Here is a 22269-nt window from a genome sequence, read left to right as displayed (position 1 = left end):
AAAAAAAATAGATCTAGAGACGACAATTCCCCCGGGGGAAATCGTGAGAGTGATGCAGTGCGCGTAGCAGTCACAGTTGCCGGAGCTGAGCTGGACTGTATTTCTGTCTCTCTCTGCTCAGCGTGCGGGTGGGGGAGGGGCACACAAAAAGGGCAGCTTTCCGTCAGAGCGCTCCCTCCAAACAACGGGGGTTTACACGAAAACGGAAGGAGATATTCACAAACTTATTTCACATTGAGTGCCGCAAGGGTCTCCTGAACACACTGATGTACTTTTTTTGTCTGTAGTGTAAAAATTGAGGACACTAGAGCGAGTTAAAAACGAGTGGCTTTTCTGATTTAACAGTCAAAGCGCAGCCACGTTTATAATGGCAGTCTATGGGGCTGCACGCCTGTCCTCTCCTCACTTTCAGGCTTCTCATTCAAAAACTGCAAGTCCTATCGTGTAGGTAGACACATTGTGTGAATCAGGACAAGTGTGACTACTACTTTTGAGAAAATTGTGTGTAGAGTGAAAATTGGGGCTGAAAACACAGTTTAAATGAGAAAGTTTGAGCTATTTTTCTAAGCTCTCTACACTCTAACTTAACGAGCTCCATTGGTGTGTAACGCAATAAACACCCATTATAAAGCCGGAATTTCTCCAGGAACCCACATGGTGTTTGAGCTGGGTCTGAGCCAAAAGTATAGAACCTAGCAAAAAGTTGAATGCCAGATCCACAGAGGAGAAGTTTCTCTACGTTTTAAAGTTTGAATCATGTCTCTAGGTGAAAGCATGCCAGAGCAGCGGATGTTTGAAAATGTGTGTAGTTTTTCAAATAATTCCATAGAAATGAATGGGAAATTTATCTAGGTCAAAGAAAATGAAATTAAGCACTGTAAATAATGTAAATGATTTCTGTGACTAAAGGTTACAGTAAAAAAAAAACTTGGATTACATTGCTTTGTTTGCACTTGTATGATATGACACTTTTATCCAAAGTGACTTTACGGGTTTTTACAGTGTTACAGTCCCTGTAGCAATGTTGGGGTCGGTGCCTTGCTCAAGGGCATTGCATCTATTGATGGTATGGCTGATGGCTTTCAAAACATCTCTGAATGGGGCAACAGGTATATTACATAAAAATGGATAACGGTAATGGTGAAAATGATAAGTTGGGCTTATAAATGCCAACAGATATTCAAGGTATAAGTAGATGAAATGAACATAAAAGGGGTCTTATTTTCAACTAAAGTGTACTGCAGATGTAGTGAGTTGAAACATTTTCTGAATGAGCTAGTTGGCCCCTTTAAATAAACAGGTATCTATTCATACAGTGAGATCGCCAAAGTTTAATAAACTGAAAATGCAATAACTGTAATTTTGAAGTAGATGATGTATAGGACATGTCACTTGTGTTTTGTGACTTATTGTAAAAATGATATAAAGGGTTCAAAATCGCATAGTTACAAATATAATAGTAACTTCATATGATAATATTAACCACTGGTTATTTCAGAGAGGAAAAAAATGGGGACACTATTGCTTCCATTCGGGACAATACAACACAGAATTCGGGACCACTGGGGGACACAAAGAAAAAGTTAATTTCGAGCCCTGGGTCTCCAGACAGAGGATGCATTTTGGGCAATCATGGCCATTTTTCTGTATGGCTGTAAAGCCATACTTGATGTATGCTGCCTCATATTTTCGGATTTTAGTTGGCCAGGACTTAGTTTTTTTCACAGCAGTGTCCTCCACAGCAGGGCTGTTGGTTTGTTCCTTCTGTCTCTTCTTCAAAAACCTGTCCATTTTGCGCTAGCAATACGCTAGCTTGAGGAGCAAAGCAGCTTGATAAATGGCGCAAACTGCAACGTCACAGGCAATCAGAGAGACAACAAACAATATCAAACAACGTTTCAATATGATTTATTATTAATAATTATATTTTATAATAATTAAACTAATTACAATTTTTAATAATTTTTAAAAAGTATATTTTTTTTTTGGAATTTATCGTTCCTCCAAATTTCTGAGGCCCCCACTTTGAAAACCGCTGTACTAGTTATATGTGGGGCCTATTTAGATAGCATTTGGGACACTACAACTACTGTGGTGAGCAATTATTAGTTAGTGGACACTGAACCCCATGCTGAGTTTCACAGCAGTGATGTCACCAGTGTGCCCTGGTTGTGCCTTGACATCCACTCTGTTTTGGTTCTCTGACTCCTCTTGGTGGTTGCATCCATTTTCCAGTTCTCATCTTTCTTGTGAGGTCTACATCTACTAGTCATGGACAAGCTGACTTCATGCACATAAGGTTTTGGAGTCTAACATAATCCATCACACACGCTCTGTGTGCTACCCTCACCTAGTTTTGCCTATGAGCCAACACTGGGTACTGGAGTGTGGCCGTTGCTGTGCACGAACAACTTCTTGGAGCCATAGGTGTGAGTTGGGTCAGTAGTGAGGACTAGTGCTAGGAGTCCATCCAGGGGATGTGGCCGACTTGTGAAGCAAAAGTACTACCTCTACTACTATGCTTCTACACCCCAAAAGTAGAGCAGATTCATGCATGCGTGTTGGAGCTGTCAGTTAGTAGATTATGGTGACAATATATGAAATCTAGTTGAAGGAAACTTGAGTGTTTCTAGAGGTCCAAATTTGGTTTCTGCATAGAATCATTCAAATCGAACAAATCTGTGCAATTCTATTGCAAAATGTAATTTTAATCATACCAGAAATGGTGGCCATCTTGAAAACTGGCAGCCATCTTGAATTTTGAGTGGCCCTTGGGATTTTTCAAAAGAGTCATGCCTGTGGAATATTTGAGCCAATTTTGGTGCTTGTATCACCATTTTGAAATATTCTCCTAAAATATTCAGTTATCTGCTGCACTATGTGGCATGGGTGTTGGTTTGAGCCAGATGAACTGGTTCAAGTATTTCAGAAACTGCTAATCTCCTGAGGTTTTCTCTCACAACAGTCTCTAGAGGTTATGCAGAATGGTGCAAAAAAACAGATTGGCTTGAGCTGCTAGGAAGGATATAGCAACTCTTTACAACCATGTTGAGCAGAAAAGCATCTCTGCATGTAACAGCAGAACACCACCTTGGGTTCCAGTCCTGCCAGCCAAGAACAGGAATGTTAAAATAAAGAACAAGTTCCTATTAAAGTGGCCAGTGAGTGTATCTGAGTGAATGGTAAAATAAATATGCAAACTATCTTTCTGTGAAAAAAAGAGAAACGTACGATAACTTGACACAACTGACAGAAAATAATTCGGACAAGTGATGCTACAACTCTCAGGATGAAACCCTGATTTAAAGGCTGTCTGATGTTTGAAGTTACAACAGACCTGTGAAGAAGAATGGAGTCCATATTACAGTTGATTAAACCCAAATGTTGCTCAGAGCATAGATGACCTTTTTATACTTCTGTGACTTGTCATTTTAGTCCATTCATCCATCTGTTAATGCTGCTCTTTAAAGGCCAATTTATGCTGACAACCCAGTCCTCGCAGATAGCATTGCAGACAGTGTCTGCGTAGCCCCCCCCCACCTTCGCAGACGCTCTGCGCGCACTTCCCAAAAATTGTGACCACCGCAGAAGCCTCGCAGACGAGGGCTCTGATTGGTCCACTCTACATCTGCTGTACACGCACTTCCGCTTCCTTACTTTCCTGGTTTGGTTTGTTTTCACGACCGCCATTTTTAAAAACACGAGCGAAGATGGAGCAGCACGAAGAGCGGTTGATCGAGGAAGTGAGGAAGTACGTACATCTATACGACTCCAGTTCTAGTCATTATAAGTAACCGGAGGATAAACACTCCACTAACCACACCCACCAACTACTCCTAGCGACTTCGCGCCCCCTTGCGTTGTGGCGGTGAATAACATCGCGCACGCCTATTACTCCCCGCTCAACGATAAATTACAACTGTCTGCGAAAAGCTATCTGCGAAAGCCTTGTTGCAAGAGCATGCAGAGGCCTTAAGGCAGACAGCTTGAGCCGTGTAAAGGCGAATCCTTGAACTCAGTGACTCGAAGACTGGATGGATTCACATCAGTTATGGCTGAACATTCTGCTGATTTGGGACACGCACAACTTCAAGTACACCATATGTTAGGTATGCAAGTTATTTAAAAAAAAAAGAGAGAGAAACAAAACTTGCATAAAAATCTCTGGAAATTAAATGTTCTGCTTTGCACATTTCAATTTTGTGGTCTGAAATTGCAAATCCTGTCAGCAGGAACTAAATGAAAGACACGACTTTCTGCACACCAGGGACCAACACCACTTCGCTTCAATTCAATGCCTTTTGTCATTATACGTCAAGTACAACGAAATTATGCTGCTACTCCAACTCGGTACTCAAGATGGCGGCGCGCGTGAATGCAGTGGCTCTTCGCTCTCCTAGTTGGTACTTGTTTGTGTGTTTTTGGCTGTTACGAATCGACCTATATCGGTCAATGCAGCACTATAGTCAGCAGGAATTGATAGACTTCGGAGTTGCCCATAGTAGGGCAATAACGACGTCATTCCAGCGGACTCACAGTATCCCTACCACTATCGCTGGAGTTCCAGGCTCCCCGTGGGTTACCCTCCTGGAAAAGCAACGCAGATGCCGGAGAGAGAGGGGGCTGCAGGGCGGGCATCCGTGCTAGGCTACGGAAAGACCCGCACAAACCACCAATTCCCAGCCTCTTTCTCTCAAACGCCAGGTCCATCACCCACAAGATCGGTGAACTGGAGCTTCTTCTAGCCGCTAATAACACCTTACGGAATATAAATGCCATGATCTTTACAGAGACATGGCTCAACTCTTCCATCCCGGACACTGCCGTTGAGCTAGCCAGCAGGACGCTACACAGACAGGACAGATCCAGTGACACCGGTAAGAGCAGAGGAGGGGGGTCTAAGTAGAGCTGTGCAATATATCGTATTTTTATCGCGATATCGATATTGGTGTCAAACGATATCAAAATTCATAATATCGATATGAAACGATTTTTTGTCATTTGTCGAAAGGGACGTGCACAATATTTCTACAATGGCAATAAAACAACAATAACATTGACGTGACAGTAAGGTAAAACGAACCCTTCTGTCCCCTAAGGCACACCGTAGCCTTGCATACGTCATCCATTCTACTCCCGCGATATCTCCGCAACAGTAAAAAATCAATTCTTCTGTTTTCATACGTGTCGGGTGATTTGATATATTGATTTGTTAATATGTTGTTTGATTTGCTTGCTAATAGTTATAATAATACAATTAACATATTTACGTCATATTTTTGGATGTGGGACTGGGTAATGTAAAAATGGCATCTACGGAAGAAAACAAGCACAACAATATTAGCACATATCCAGCTTGCTAGCTGTGTTAGATGTGTTAAACCGTGTGGATTTAAGTGGAATAACTGCGAGTCGTCCTGTGGTCAAGGCAGCGTTTTAAGGTAAGGCAATTTGGTTATTAATGTTGCCCGCCGCGGCATGTTTACTTGGGTTCATTTGATTTTGACTTGTGCATCTGCAGCTAGCATCATGCTTTGAAGTAGGTTCTGCTAAGGACGGGTTTATTGCGCGATGTAGACGGACTCAGATGTAATTACATTGTTTTTAAAATTCCGTGCGCTTAAAACGGTGTCCCCCTGCTAATCATGTAGCCCTAATCATGTGTTGCTTTTACTTTGAGTGAAATATCTCTGCAAATGGTATTTCAATGCTGACATGCCAAAAAGATAGCGGAGTCCACATTTGGAAGATGAAGGAAGAGAAGCCTGATGCTTGAAAATAGATCGCTTAATCCACAACGCATATCTGTATTTGAGACATAACCTGCAACTAGTGGGGATGTTTTGGAATGACTGTGCATGGGGTGTTTTTGGCCACAGAACACTAACCCACAGTAGTAGGAGGACTACTGGGTTCGTGGATTTTGCCTGTTGACTGAGCGAAGCATGGTGTTTGCCTTGTGCCATTTCACGTAGCATCTAGCCGCAGTGCCACCTACACTTTCAGGGAATGTTTACATGCCGCTGAGCTATTTTCATGTATGTTAATTCTTAAGGACTTGTCTCTATATTGTGCGTGTTCACACACGGACTGGCCATCGGGAGTAGCGGGAGTTTTCCCGGTGGTTCAGTGTGGGCCGGCGGAGAAAAAAACAAAACAGTTGCGCGCTGGCCTTTAATATGATAAGCAATGTTAACTGTTAAAGAAACTGTTAACATTGCTTATCATATTAAAGGCCAGCGCGCAACTGGGTTTTTTTTTTTTTTTTTTCTCCGCCGGCCCACAAACTCCCGCTACTCCCAATGGCCAGTCCGTGTGTGTGCGTGTTTAATGTTGGTGTCTTAACAACACACAAGCTTACGTTGTAGTGTGTGTGTGTGTGTGAGAGAGAGATTTTATCCTTGGCTGGCTACGAGCCAGTGTGGACGTTACGCAGTAATCACTGGTAATACCAGCGCTGGCTCCATCCTCTGTGATCGGAAATGTTGAGTGAGGAGAACGTGAGCCTTGTGCAGGCCAGGGACGTCACTAGGTTTGAGAGACAGGGGTAGCTTAGCACCCAGAGGAGAAAAGGTATTGTGCGCGCGCAGCGCGCGCCGAACATTTTTCAGAGCACCTACTAAGGCTGTCAATCAATTCATTATTTCAAGAGCATCACACCTTGGGGACACACTTCCCACCATTTCTATTCTATTTTAAAATTGCTTTCATCATTTAATTGCTTGCTGAAGCAACTTCACCAGCTAAACTACAAAAATGTGAAAAAAACAATGGTAGGTGTCATGCATTCCTGCGCAAACTGAAGAGGGCAAGTGCTTCACAAATCATCATGTAAACATTCTACAGAAGACTCAATATAGCCTAGGTAAAGTTAAGCAAATGCAAACTACTGACATCAAATTACAATCTCACCATGTGTGTCTGCAAATGAAAGCATAGAATTCTGACTCTCTGCAAACCCAACTCAATGGAAGCCCGCACCGCGCCTGCTGCAGAATGCCCGCGTAGTTTTTTAAGTCCTACTAGCCTACCACTCGACGTGACGCTTGACACAGAGCCAATGAGGAGGAATCATAACGATATTAATAATATTGCATTAAACAATAAATAAGCAAGCAGAAACTGTTGTTCGGATTAACTTGCGTTCTTGATGGCTCATGTTCAGTGCTTTACTGCCTTTGTTTTTTTTGGGGAAAAAAATAAAAATATAAATAATTTAAAAAAGGGCAAAAAATATAGGGTGGCTTTGCCATAAGATAGGGTGGCTGGAGCTACCCTAAAATGGGTCTGGCGACGTCTATGGTGCAGGCGATAGGACCTATGCAAAGCACGCGCTTGCACAGTAAATAGTTTAAGTAAAAGGCGTTTCAGGGTACAACGGGAAGGTTTGACAGGTAGCCTATGAGGCCTGTACTATAAAAATGTGGCCCGGTGCCTCAGGTGTTGATGATCAGGGCTTTAAAAAAAGGTGTATAAATATCGTTTTAAAAATCGCGATATCGATATTTACTGAAAAAATCGTGATTGATTTTTTCCAATATCGAGCAGCCCTAGGTCTAAGTGTGTATGTGAAATAATAACTGGTGTACACAGAGCCGTATTATTGACTGTCACTGCTCCCGGGATCTGGAGTCTCTGTCAGTGTTGTGCAGGCCCTTTTACCTGCCGAGAGAGATAAGTGTTGTCATTCTGACTGCTGTTTGCATCGCCCCTGATGCTAATGCTAGTGCTGGACTTGCCCACCTTCACCAGCTTATCAGCAAGCAGCAGAAACGGCACCCTGAGGGGGTCCATGTGATTGCAGGGGACTTTAATCAGGCGAGCTTAAAGTCAGTACTCCCTAAATTCACTCTATGTGAATTGTGCTACCAGGGGAAACCATATTCTTGACCATGTTTATTGCAACTTAAAGCATGCGTACAGGACAGTGGTTCTCCCCCATCTGGGCCTCTCAGATCATCTCTCTCTGCTCCTCCTCCCTGCTTACACCTCTCTTAGGCCCTGTCCACACGGCAACGGATTCAGGTGAATCCGATTAAAATTTATCGTTTCAGCCTGGCGTCCACACGGCACCGGCGTTTTGGGTGCCCCAAAACGGTATTTTTTGAGAACGGTTTCTAGAGTGGAAAAATCTGGCAACGACGCCATTGCAAAGTCGTCTGGGTGAGTAGAACGGATTTGTTTATGATGACGTCACAACCACATGACTAGAACAAGCAGCACTCTCGCGTGCATCATTCGTAACAACAGCAACAATGGCGGACCCCAGAGTAGTAGTAGTTTCAGTGCTGCAGTCGCTGCTAAGTTTAGCAGACAAGAGTCTCGGTTTTTCCTCGCGTAGTTGCAGCCATCTTGTTGTGTTTGTTCCTGTGAGTGCTTCACGCCGGGTAGAAGAAGGGGTTTATGCGCATGCGTCCTACTTCTATTGTTCTGGTGTCTCCGATGGGACCGTCTTACAGCACACGTAGAGGTGTGGCATGTGTATTGCATCGTTTTCAGCAAGCGTTGCGTTGCCATATGTACCTGATATTTTACTGATCCATTGCCCATGTGGACGCGATAGGGGTTTTTTTTTTTTTTTTTTTTTTAAACCCGCTAAAAAAATCTCATTGTCGTGTGGATGTAGCCTTAGGAGGACAGCTAAGCCCTGCATTAAAACCATCACAACGTGGCCCAACAATGCACTCACACAACTCCAAGACTGTTTCTCAAATACTGAATGGTCCCTTAACACTTCATTCAACTTTGGGACTTATTCAACGACTGAATCATTTGTAAATGAAAGAGGCTGGCAATGGTTGTAAAGATTCAGTGCAGCTTCCCCGAGTGTGGGCCTTGTGCAGTCTGCTGACCTGTTCATTCCTGTGTCCTACTGGCCACCAGTCCTTCATATGCAGACAGGCATCGAAACAGACTTGTGAGAAATAACATACATTTTATTATAGAAATTGTGAAACCTAAAACTTTTTTTTTGGTGGTGGGGGTTTTAAAGAATTATTTTATAATTAATCATGTTAAAGTTTATCCTGTATTGTATATAAAAATGGAGCATTTTGCACTGGGCTTAGTCTCAAGCAAAAGGCTTTCAATTGAATTTTTTTTTTTTTTTTAACTGAAATTTTGTGAAATTAAACCAGTAGGTAATAACTGGTGATCACTAAATTTGTTTCTAAATAGTGACTTTTTTTTTTTTTTAATGTTCAGAACTTGATTACTAACGTGGAAAAAATATTCCACTTGCCCTCATTAGGATCATTTGAGTCTCTTGAGCAAAGGATGCTGGCTAAGTGCCATCCACACTGCTCAGCTTTTGCATGTAACAAACTTTGTGTCCCCTGCTTTTAATGACACTCAGTACGTTTACATGCACATCCAAATCGAGCTACTGTCGGTAATCGAGCAAAGGGTCCCAGCAGGGGTGCCAGAGATATCCAATCCTACATGCCCAAGTGAAATCGGGCTATTGTGCACCCGAGCCACACATGGCGCTACACGCCCCATCGTGTTGGTACACTTCCGGTTGTCGTCATGAAGAGCTATAGTGTTGCCAGATACTGCTGACGTATTCCAGCCCAAAACATGGTCAGATCCGCCAAAATGCACTTAAAACCCCCCAATCTGGCAACACTGGTAGTTCCATGTTAGGCTTGCTCTAACAGACTGTATGGCTACAAACTGTCCGGCGCAGACCACTGTTTTGTAAGACAACTTGTTTTGCACAATAATATTTTTCTAAAGTCCATTTTTTGCTTACAAAATTTTTTTTTTGCTTACAATTTAACTTATGTCTTAATAAACACACAAGAAGTTCAATTGTTTTGTTTTTATTGACATTCTTCAGATGTTGGACACACACACACACACACACACACACACATACAATGACTTGTTTATGTACACAATTCACAGCTATGCAACAGCTGTACAGATGTATTTGGTGATACAGTAAGTGAGCTAAATTTTAACAGTGCAAGCAATGCCACAAAAAGAAAAGATTCATGCCGTTGTCATGCCGACCGAGGCTGTTGTTTTTCCCGCTTTTGGTCTCGTCACTCGTCACTTCCGGAAGGGGCAGCGCTGAAGTAAGCGGCTCGACTCCGTAGCTTGATAGGGTTTACATGCACTAAGTAGCTCGGCTACAATCGCATAATCTAGATCGTGTAGCTCGATTGTGAGAAATCAAGTTTGGTTCAATTTCAGCCGAGCTAAGGTGTTTACATGCCATTTAGAGCTTCGATTTCAGTCGAGCAACGGCAGAAATTCGATTTTCTCTATGTGCATGTAAACGCACTGACTGAGTCAGAGTCTTCAAAAAAAACCTGTTATGTCCACACCCGTTAGCACTGTGTGTGCCAAATACCATTAGGACTAATTATTCTGTGCCTTTTCCAGATTGGAGCGCAATCCCAACATGCACTTGTGACTCTCTGAACACACAGACTTCAAGTATATGTGCTATACCTAGTGTCTCACATTACCAAGCCTTGTACCTGTGTATTGCCTTTTTGATTATTTTGTATATTTGGACTCGTGTTGTTTTTCTTTGCCTCCACCATTCTGTTTGTGCCTTGAGTGACTGTTGCCCGTTTCATGACCCTGTTTTTGAATGGTTTGGCTGCTTGTTTTGTAAATAAACACACTTCTGTAATTCCAGCCATCATTCGCTTGCTTGCATGACACGCTGAGCCATGCGCTCCTCTCGCCCCACCTCTGACATAACTGTTGCCCTGTCAGCAGAGGTGGACAACGTACCCAACTTCATTACTTGAGTCATTACTTGAGTCAAAGTACAGATCCCACTGGTCAAATGTTACTCCGATACAAGTGAAAATTGTACAGTCAATTTTTTACTGAAGTTGAAGTACTTGCTTAAAATACTTAAGTATTCAAAGTACGTTTTCTGTCAACGCATCGTTGTATTATTGCCACAATGCTTACAATACCTAATGCTGTTACCAAAGACAGAAATGTGAATTCACAAAATGAATGCATGTGTCGTCATGGTGGCTTAACGTTAAGCTAGCTAATCAGTGAAACTCCACCTGACATGCTAGCAAACTCTTTTCAAACTTGGAATCATATTGGGTAGCTAATGCTACTAGAAAAGAGAGATTTCTACATTGTTTATTTGGCAAGATTATGCTAAAACACATTTCTGAAAGGACTTCAGATAAGTTAACGTTATTCATGTTGGCATGACTCCGTTTTTACCTGCTAACTAGCTATGTGTTAACATTAGCCGTGGACAAGGCTGCGGCAACTTGGTGGGCAAATTCATAGAAAGTCCTTTGACTAACCAGACTGCATAGCTATTGAAACATTATTGCTAGCTCTAAAAGCACACACAGCTGCGTTGCAAGCTTTCTCTTGGAATAAAATGTTTATATACCTCAATATGCTTCTGCACGTTCAATGATGTGGTTCATTTTAGGCAAACAAAGAAAACATTTCAAACGAATCTTTAATCCTTTCAGAAAACTGAAACCTGGGTCATGGGTGCATGCATTCCCCAGAAGAACCACCTCCTTCCATTCTGCCGTCAACTGATCGTGTTCAAATAATGCTGCTGAGAAATCATTGAACTTGATTTTATACAGTCTATGGATGTGAGGTGACCCTAGTGATTTACTGATGGGCTGTCTCTGTGTCACCTGCGAAAAAAAAACAATCGTGTTTTAGAAAAGACAAAAAAAAACTGTCCACTTTCAAAGCTGCTTCATAGTAACGAGGACCTTGATAGAAATGTGGAGTGAAAAAGTATATTTGCCTTTCAAACGTAGTGAAGTTAGTCAGAAGTTTCCAAAAAAAAAATAACTCTGTGTACTCAAGTAAATGTACTTTGTTACTGTCCACCTCTGCCTGTCAGTATATCTTCCCATTTGGCTATTGGATGACCAAGTCAGCTTGTGTAAGATTAATAGAGAGTTCAATAGTAATTAACTAAACAAAACTTTCAGTTCCAGCCAGGAAGAACTTTTATCTCCTCATTCACTACAAGATAAAGTCCAGGCTTCTTTCGATTACGTTCATTGTCTTATATTGAATATTGTTAGGGTTTTTTTTTTTGTTTTTTTTTTTTTTTTTAAATCATCAGACATCTAATTTTTTAGGTTTGTTTACCTGACATGTTTCGACGTATGACTGTCGTCTTCCTCAGAGTGTCACCGGATGTTATTGGTGACGCATCTTTTATCAGCTGATGTTTCCGAAGGCGTGGTCTTCCTGTCTGGCTTGACAGGTCGGTCACGCCTTCTACTGACATTACCATACATCAGAGGAATAACGGAACGCATTCAAAGAGCAATGAGGAAATACAACATTAACACACCTGTCAAACCACACACAACACTCCGTCAGATCCTGGCTCATCCCAAAGACAGAATACATCCGGACAACAGATGCAACACCATATATGAGATTCCATGCCAATTATGCAATAAAACTTACATCGGGGAGACAGGAAGGAGTTTCAACACAAGAAAAAATGAACATAGAGTGCGAAAAGGAGACAGCTACAAGACAAACCCGAACAATAAAAGAAAAGGCACAACAGGAAAATTTATAAGTCAGCCATAACAAATCATTGCAAAAGGGAAAAATCATATTATGGACTGGGGGAATGCCAGAGTCATCCGCACAGAAGATGATAAACATCAGCGCTGGATCAGGGAGGCCATAGAGATCCGTAAGCGAAGTCCGAGGACCATCAACCGAGATGAGGGAGCATACATGCTCTCCCATACCTGGAGTGCCATCTTGCAGGGGACGAACTGACAGTAGAAGGCGTGACCGACCTGTCAATCCAGACAGGAAGATCACGCCTTCGGAAACATCAGCTGATAAAAGATGCGTCACCAATAACATCCGGTGACACTCTGAGGAAGACGACAGTCGTACGTCGAAACATGTCAGGTAAACAAACCTAAAAAATTAGATGTCTGATTAAAAAAAGAAAAAACTAACAAAAGTCCAGGCTTGTATTGCTGCTGGATGGCTTATGAAAATGGAGGTCATGTCTGAAAACTTTTTTTTTTAAACTTATAAGGAGTTATTGTACTAATGAATAAAAATGACACTGGCTTTCCTTCAGGTTTTGATTCAGGCCCAGAGGGAACTGCTGGATTACAACGGTCTTGGGATTAGTGTCCTTGGTATGTAGTGTTGGAATAAAATGAAATTGCTTCGTGTGTGTGTGTGTTTGTGTGTGAGATGTGTGCTAACATTTAATGATCTTCACCTAGAAATGAGCCACAGGTCATCAGATTTTTCCAAGATAATCAACTCTGCTGAAACTCTACTTCGTGAACTTCTGTGAGTCCTTAAACCCTACAGTCCATTTACATATGAAAGTAACAATGTGCAATAAGTCATGTTGTACCACAGCATTGTTGAATTCTCAATTCTGATTTACTCAGGTGTTTCGTTTCTTGTAACAGCACCGCTCAGATGGTAGCGTCGGCTGCAACTTGTGTGACTGTTCGAATGCTTTATCATTTCTATAGTAATGGTGAAGCCACTGTTCATATAACCAGATTTTTTTTTTTTAACGTGCATATTTCACAAGAAAAAGCTGATCTTGTTGACTTGGTGACGCTTTCTGTAAGGAGTAGGCCTTTTACGAGTTGCTCGATTTATGATTCAATTTTCCCACGATATTTTTGAGAAAAAAATTAGAGAAATTTTATTCCCAGAGAAATGCAATATTTATTTTGTTCTTTATCAACTTGTTCATTTTGTTAAATTATAAAAAGCCCATTTCATTTTCTTAAGAACCAGCAATAATTTATTTAGCAACATTTGTAAGGGTTGGAGTAAAATGTTATGGCCGACTAACTAAAATTTTTCTTTTGTTAAAAACAAAGTTTAATAAAATTGGCCTTTTCTTCATAAACTTATTTCTGCTTCCTCCATTTGCTTCTTTTCTTTCTTTCAGAAGTCTGTAAAAGGACAGTTCTGATTTCTTGTTAAATCTATTTGTGCAGTAAATTTACACAACAGCATTTTCCTCATTTTTAGATCGTTGTTACTTTTTGTGTGTGGTTTTGTGACATTAGAGCGGTGTTACTTCTACCTATGGTAAAATCGCGTGCATTCCCACTATTGTATGACCTTCTGGTGTCAAAACAATGCCATGACAGCTTGGAAAAACGAAGATTACGTAGCCTGATAATCTTTTAAATTTCATTGATTCAGAGTGTCAAATTTTGTATTACAGTATGTCATTGCACGATGCATCATTACCTGCCAAATAAGACGACATATTGGCTCATCCGGCCGACAGGCGATGAGCTCGCGCCATCGTGTTGTCCAGCATTGTCCACATTTCATGTAAATCGCTGCTTCTCTCTCTCTCAATTCTTCACCGATTTTATTTTTAGCAGGAAGGTAGGGCTGCCTGGGATACATATAGCTTCTGCCCAAATTTGCATAATTGCAATTAATAATGAAGATATGGAGTAATTAAGCCCTAACAAGTAGTTTCCACACAAATCGCTGCTTCCCTCTCAGTTCTTCACCAATTTTGATTCTTTCTGGCATGAAGGTAGGGGCATCTAGGGGGCATATAATTTCTACCCAGATTTGCTTAATTACAATTATTAATTAAATCATGGACTAATTAAACCTTAATGAGCAGTTCAACAAAAATCACTTCTCAGCCAATTCCTTGCCATTTTGGATTATTTCTGGCAAATAGGTCAGTATTCCTTGGGTGGATATAGCTCCTATATACGGTGGTGCTTGAAAGTTTGTGAACCCTTTAGAATTTTCTATATTTTTGCATAAATATGACCTAAAACATAATCAGATTTTCACACAAGTCCTAAAAGTAGATAAAGAGAACCCAGTTAAACAAATGAGACAAAAATATTATACTTGGTCATTTATTTATTGAAGAAAATGATCCAATATTACATATCTGTGAGTGGCAAAAGTATGTGAACCTTTGCTTTCAGTATCTGGTGTGACCCCCTTGTGCAACAATAACTGCAACTAAATGTTTCCAGTAACTGTTGATCAGTCCCGCACACCGGCTTGGAGGAATTTTAGCCCGTTCCTCCGTACAGAACAGCTTCAACTCTGGGATGTTGGTGGGTTTCCTCACATGAACTGCTTGCTTCAGGTCCTTCCACAACATTTCGATTGGATTAAGGTCAGGACTTTGACTTGGCCATTCCAAAATATTAACTTTATTCTTCTTTAACCATTCTTTGGTAGAATGACTTGTGTGCTTAGGGTCATTGTCTTGCTGCATGACCCACTTTCTCTCGAGATTCAGTTCATGGACAGATATCCTGACATTTTCCTTTAGAATTCGCTGGTATAATTCAGAATTCATTGTTCCATCAATGATGGCAAGCCGTCCTGGCCTAGATGCAGCAAAACAAGCCCAAACCATGATACTACCACCACCATGTTTCATAGATGGGATAAGGTTCTTATGCTGGAATGCAGTGCTTTCCTTTCTCCAAACATAACGCTTCTCATTTAAATCAAAAATTTCTAGTTTGGTCTCATCCGTCCACAAAACATTTTTCCAATAGCCTTCTGGCTTGTCCACGTGATCTTTAGCAAACTGCAGACGAGCAGCAATGTTCTTTTTGGAGAGCAGTGGCTTTCTCCTTGCAACCCTGCCATGCACACCATTGTTGTTCAGTGTTCTCCTGATGGTGGACTCATGAACATTAACATTAGCCAATGTGAGAGAGGCCTTCAGTTGCTTAGAAGTTACCCTGGGGTCCTTTGTGACCTCACTGACTATTCCAAGCCTTGCTCTTGGAGTGATCTTTGTTGGTCGACCACTCCTGTGGAGGGTAACAACAGTCTTGAATTTCCTCCATTTGTACACAATCTGTCTGACTGTGGATTGGTGGAGTCCAAACTCTTTAGCGATGGCTTTGTAACCTTTTCCAGCCTGATCAGCATCAACAGTGTTTTTCTGAGGTCCTCAGAAATCTCCTTTGTTCGTGCAATGATACACTTCCACAAACATGTGTTGTGAAGATCAGACTTTGATAGATCCCTGTTCTTTAAATAAAACGGTGCCCATTCACACCCGATTGTCATCCCATTGATTGACTGGAAACACCTGACTTTAATTTCACCTTCAAATTCACTGCTAATCCTAGAGGTTCACATACTTTTGCCACTCACAGATATGTAATATTGGATCATTTTCCTCAATAAATAAATGACCAAGGATAATATTTTTGTCTCATTTGTTTAACTGGGTTCTCTTTATCTACTTTTAGGACTTGTGTGAAAATCTGATGATGTTCTCGGTCATTTATGCAGAAATATAGAAAATTCTAAAGGGTTCACAAACTTTCAAGCACCACTGTAGCTTGCAATATTTATTGCGCATGGTGGCCCACTTTTAGATTGTTCTTTCTGGACCAGACGGGGCCGGAGTGAGCTAAGCCATCATTAATGGTCTTTCTTTACGTTTTATGGAAGGAGTCTCCAGTGTCAGCTCTTTGTAACAGTAAGCTTCCTTTTATGGGAGTCTTCAGGACAAGGGACTTTACCCTTGTGTATTATTTGGGGACATGACAAGCTACGGGTTGTTTTATTAACTCAGAGAGGGAGAAGGGAAGCTGATGAAGAAAAGACTTGATGATGGCTATTCTAATGTAAGCGATGATAAATTTGTTTCATGGATATTCCATGGAACAGCAGTTACATTAATTGTAACTATAAATGTATATAAAAGGCATGGTGTTTTGGTCTTTACTTGAATATTGTAATCTTGAGCAGATGCTGTGGCATTAAAGCCCTTTCTAAAGTGGTGTTATGGGAAAATAATTCAATCTTCTGAGTGGAAAGTATAATTTTACTTCACATCAAGCTTCATCACAACATCCTGGCAATTTTTTTTTTTCCTAAAAACAATGCCTCGTTATTTTTAATTCCTACCATGTTATCATGAACACTTCTGAAGTGTATGCTGTTATAATATTTAAATGTAATATGCAAATGCCTGTTACTTTTTTCACAGTAAATGGGTCTTATTGCCCACTTTTTTTTTTTCTTCCTATATTTTATACAGGAATATACCTGAAAACTATAAGGTTTTGTTTCTGCAAGGTGGTGGTACAGGCCAGTTCAGTGCTGTACCTCTGAATCTGATCGGTCTGAAGGAGGACAGATGTGCTGATTATATCGTAACTGGAACCTTTTCTGCAAAGGCTGCCAAAGAGGCAGAGAAATACGGCAGGGTGAACGTGGTGCTTCCAAAAGTGGACCGGTACACTGGTGAGTTCTGGCAAAACTAGAGCATGGCCAGGGGTTTTTGAACTCTCACTGGTGCAGTGTGAAGACGGACCAGTATAATGATGGTCGATGGAAAATGTGAACTGTGTATAGATTTAACCTTTTCATTCCTGTACATGATTACATCATAAATGTAGCCCTGTTTTTGTTTAAACAGTGAATGGATTACACTTAACCATGTCCAGGCCAACATCCACAGAGAGAATTTTTTTTTTTTTCCCACTAATTTTTAATTTAATACAAAAACTTTCAAATAAGCCCTGTGATGACCTGGCGACTTGTCCAGGGTGTACCCCGCCTTTCGCCCGTAGTCAGCTGGAATAGGCTCCAGCTTGCCTGCGACCCTGTAGAACAGGATAAAGCGGCTAGAGATAATGAGATGAACTTTCAAATATAGTTTACAGATTATATGACTGGCAACAGCTTAAGTGTGAAAACTAGTCTTTTGAAATTCTTTCACCAGGAAGTGTACTTGATATTTTCAAGAAACCCCTGGTTGGTTTGTTCATTTATTTATTTTTTTTCATCCCATTCAACCTTTTTACTCATTTTGAATAAAAACACAGGTTAAGATTAAGACGGGTAATTATTGTAAATGGAAAATGTTTCTCCTCCCTTTAGGGATCCCAAACAGCAGCAGCTGGTCACTGAACCCTTCAGCATCCTATGTCTACTACTGCTGCAACGAAACGGTCCATGGCATCGAGTTTCACTTCATTCCTGACACCAAGGACGTGATTCTTGTCAGTGATATGTCGTCAAATTTCCTATCAAGACCAGTAGATGTATCAAAGGTGGGATATAATTTCCATTGTATGGGTTTTAAATTTGCTGTTGTATTGCCAGATTTTTGTCTCTTCAGTGGTTTTAAATTTGTATTGCTTTGTCTTGTGCCAAGTTCGGGCTGATATTTGCAGGCGCACAGAAGAATGTCGGATGTGCAGGAGTCACTATTGTGATCGTAAGGGAGGACCTGTTGGGAAAAGCTTTGAAAGAGTGTCCTGTTGTACTTGATTATAAAGTGCAAGCTGCAAATAATTCCCTTCACAACACCCCACCTACCTACAGGTAAAATGTATGAGCTTGTTTAACTTCGGTGTGCGTGAGTTTAGTCTTTTTTAATAAATTTTCAAATGTTTCACAATTGCAAAATTCACTTCCAAAAAGGCAGCATAATAAAATTTCATACGAAATGTTTCCATCAGCTACAGTGATGTAGAAATCCTAAAGATGACGTAAAAGTGAACCACAATAACCAAAGTACTTCTGATGTTCATTCACTGATTTCTTCATTAGCTGCTTTTTATCCTGGTCAAGGATGTGGAAATCAAAATATAAAGCCCCATATTAACTGAAAGCAGACTGGACTTTTGTAAGGATTTTTTTTGAACAGTGAAAACGTGCCCACTTTCATGTACTTTGGGAACGAGGCACGCTTTTTTTTTTTTTTTTTTTTAAAAAGGATTTTAGTTTACCTAAAAACTCTTGTCATGTACTATTACAGTAATATTTGGGTTTCCTCAGTTAATTAGCTTCCCATGACTTCCATAACATCCTACAATGTAATTAGACTAACTGTTTCTGTACATTTTGTCACATGCTGACTGAACGTCATGCTTTTTGAGGTCTGTAATATGTATGCTTCTTCTGATTAGTGTTGCTTCATACGGAATCAGACCCAGTATTACTCTGAGAAATAAGGTCTCTGTTCTAGGCATCATTTTATAAACGGGCTGATTTATTCTCATCATAAATCAAATTGCCATGAGTCATAGCTGCAGGGTTTTTTTTTTTTTCTTTAACCCACACACTTATTTTGTTTCTCTTATTTTTACTTCATAGCATCTACATTATGAAACTGGTTCTGGAGTGGATCAAGAATAACGGAGGCACAGACACCATGAGTAAACTGAGCAAGCAGAAATCCTCTCTGATCTATGACATCATTGACAACTCCAATGCATTTTACTCGTTAGTAAAACGTGTATTATAATTTAAAACTGTAACGGTCATTTGAAATTTGTTTAGCGACAGTCCATATTCTCTTAAAAGGTGTATTTTGAGGTTCTCCTAGAAACCGCTTCAGGGCGAAGGTTTGAAACGTTCATGTGCAGATGCTGTGTTTAAGCTGGAGCAGAGTGCACCTTGTTTTGCTATGAGGCTTGAATTTGGAGTTTTATTTCATTGGTACAGCTTCAGTGGATCTAATCATGACCTCCACCAGCTGTGCTGGATGAGGTTATGTTTTGTCTTTTCCCAGCATGACTCAAAAAACAGATTTTCTAGTGAATGCATTTTGATGAAATTTTGAGGAGAGGTGCCATGGGCCAAGAAACAATTGATTTAGATTTTGATGCAAATCCAGATATGTATGTGGATCCAGGATTTTTTTTTTTTTTTTTGGGGGGGGGGGGTGTCTGTTCTCAATGTAACACAAAAAGTAGTGAACATATTTGATGTACAACTTTTAGTATTATCCTTGATTCAGGTGATTTTTGATGATGCATGCTTGGCGGAGGTGTGCACTTCGTTATATTTGGTGTTTTCGGTTTCAATTTTCACTAAAAATACTTCTAAAGGTAAAACTTTCTGAAACGGTGAAAAATCAGAAGCCTATTTTTTAATAATTTGATTCAAATTTAAAGATGACTCTGTATAAAATTCAGTCTTATTACTAATTTGTCATAAAATGTGCTAATTAGTAATTTATTACAAGTTTAAGTTCTTAAATTTACCAAATGACTCGCTGACTAGGACCAAGTATCAAATAGGCTCTGAACAATCTACTTGTTCCTCAGATGCTTAATTGATGTGAAATGCCGGAGTCACATGAACATTCCGTTCCGCATTGGAACCAGCGAGGGAGACGAAGCCCTGGAAAAAGTGTTTCTGGAAGGCGCTTCCAAACTTGGAATGATGTCATTGAAAGGTCACAGGTAGTGTACATCATGCACAAATGTACTATGGACCGCAGGTTAAATTCCACTTTACATTTATTCATTTTGGATTAAATCAGATCTAGTTTTTATCAAATTAAGCATAATCATCGAAATGATCAGGTCACAAACAGTCTCTGGTGCAGCTTTTATTTCTGTGTGTCTTCTTTTGACAGAACGGTTGGTGGAATACGAGCTTCTCTGTACAATGCAGTGTCTGTGGAAGATGCTCAAGCTCTCGCTGCCTACATGAAAGACTTTCTAAATAAGCATCAGCCTAATAAAATGGATCATTAGCCTACAAGTTTTATTCCTGAGTAGCCTTAATCACTAATGTGTTTTTGTAGTAATGTGATAATGGAAAGAGATCCATTTCTGTTCTGGCTAGCATTGTCTGTCTTTATCTAGGGGTATTCATGCAGCTATGGAATGGCTGTTTTCTAATATAATGGGATTAAACACATTTTGTGTCTTAAATTAAAACTTGAATAGGTTTTTGAATCCCACTCCTCTGGCCAGAAGCACTGTATCTTGTCATGCTGTTTTGCCTAGTATGCTAATAAGTGGGTTTTTTTTTTTTTTTTTTTTTTTTTTTTTTAATTAATTAAAATGTAACTTGACATTCTTGTATGAACCTTGACCTGTAGGTTTTGAGCAGATAAACAAGGACTAGAAGATACAGTACAGTCTCTACATATGTAAGCATATGGAACATGATTTTGGGAATTCAAATGACTGTGGATCATTTCATTAACTGTTTACTAATTGACTTTTAAAAATAAATCTCAGTAATCATTATTTAAGTCTTCCATGAACCAGAGTGCTGAACATCCATAGATCTATTGCATAAAACCAATTGCCCTCTCAATCATGCTCTTGCGCTTTTAGTATTCATGATATTCAGTACAACTGCATGATTGTGAGTCTTACATTTATGCAACAGTTCTATAAGCAAAGACTTAATATTGAGTAACTGACACTTCAGACCGTATGACCAAATGTTTTATTTTTGCTCCGATGAATCTAGTTCCCAAAAAAAGTTACAGTTAGGTAGAGCATTGTGAGGCCATGCGACTGACTGACAGCTCGTAGTTTGGTGTAATGAACGGTTTATGCAGTGAAATGTGCTGTTTATACTAAATGTCTTTGAACATCACACGTCCAAATTAGTGGACCAGAATTAACTGTTGTCTAATGTTGAGCAAAACAATAGGCATTCGTATAATCAGTGCAAACTGATTTCTGACAAAAACAGGAGTGGAACAACATTACAATTACTGTACAAATAGCACTGATTATTTCAGACTGTATTTCAACGTGCTTTTGTTTTATTGCAGAATATACAGGCAAAAGGGCAGACAAGTGTAGATACAGTGAGCAACTATGCACAACCAATTACTGCCTAATGTGAACAGCGTTATTACGTAAACACCTTTTTGTGTACAGAGTTGTGGAGCAGAATTGATGAGTACAGGTTACATAAGCAGTCCACCAGTCACGCTGCTTTTCAGTGTTCCATTACCTGAACTTAGACTCCAGACTACACTGCCTGGCTAAAAAAAAAAAGGAATGCGCACTAAAGTTTGGTTGAACCCTATTTCCCATGGCATTGTTTCAACAACCTTATGTAACGTCACAATGTTTATTTCCTTCCAACCATCCATCCATTATTCACAACTGCTTATCCTGGGGAGGGTCACAGGCAAGCTGGAGCCTATCTCTGGAGAAATCCTTCTGGATTTCTGATGATCCAAGGTCAGGGAGCAGACAAACAGGCTAAACCGACTGTCTGCTAGCTGTACAGAGCTGTCATTCAGGGTCCACTACATCGAGACTGTGCCTGTTCCCCGAGCTCAACAAAAAAGTAGAAATACTCAGAGTTTACTCCAGTAACCTAATCAGTATAAAATTAGGTCATACTAACTGTACAGCTGCTGCCAGCACCTTTTGATCTAAAGGTGGGGCTATTAAATATTGGATCTCTTACATCTAAAGCACTAATAGTTAATGAGCTTATTACTGATCAGGAGTTTAATGTACTGTGTTTAACAGAAACATGGAT

At 40.3% G+C, this 22269-nt stretch overlaps 1 protein-coding gene across 1 annotated transcript in view; it reads left to right on the top strand.

The window, feature by feature from the left end:
- Positions 1–21005, top strand: part of psat1 (phosphoserine aminotransferase 1) — a 38177-nt gene extending 17172 nt beyond the window's left edge. Inside the window, exons 2-9 of the mRNA XM_060906793.1 lie at positions 13091–13151; positions 13242–13311; positions 17048–17253; positions 17893–18065; positions 18170–18339; positions 19114–19242; positions 20070–20207; positions 20384–21005. Coding sequence (XP_060762776.1) covers positions 13091–13151; positions 13242–13311; positions 17048–17253; positions 17893–18065; positions 18170–18339; positions 19114–19242; positions 20070–20207; positions 20384–20504 — 1068 coding nt within the window. The 3' untranslated portion in view covers positions 20505–21005. The remainder of the gene's footprint in view (positions 1–13090; positions 13152–13241; positions 13312–17047; positions 17254–17892; positions 18066–18169; positions 18340–19113; positions 19243–20069; positions 20208–20383) is intronic.
- The last annotated feature ends 1264 nt before the right edge of the window (positions 21006–22269 follow it).

The sequence above is a fragment of the Neoarius graeffei genome, chromosome 24, assembly GCF_027579695.1.
Source record: "Neoarius graeffei isolate fNeoGra1 chromosome 24, fNeoGra1.pri, whole genome shotgun sequence".
NCBI lineage: Eukaryota > Metazoa > Chordata > Actinopteri > Siluriformes > Ariidae > Neoarius > Neoarius graeffei.
The sequence above is the reverse complement of the archived record's forward strand: the minus strand, read 5'-3'. Positions and strand labels throughout refer to the sequence as shown.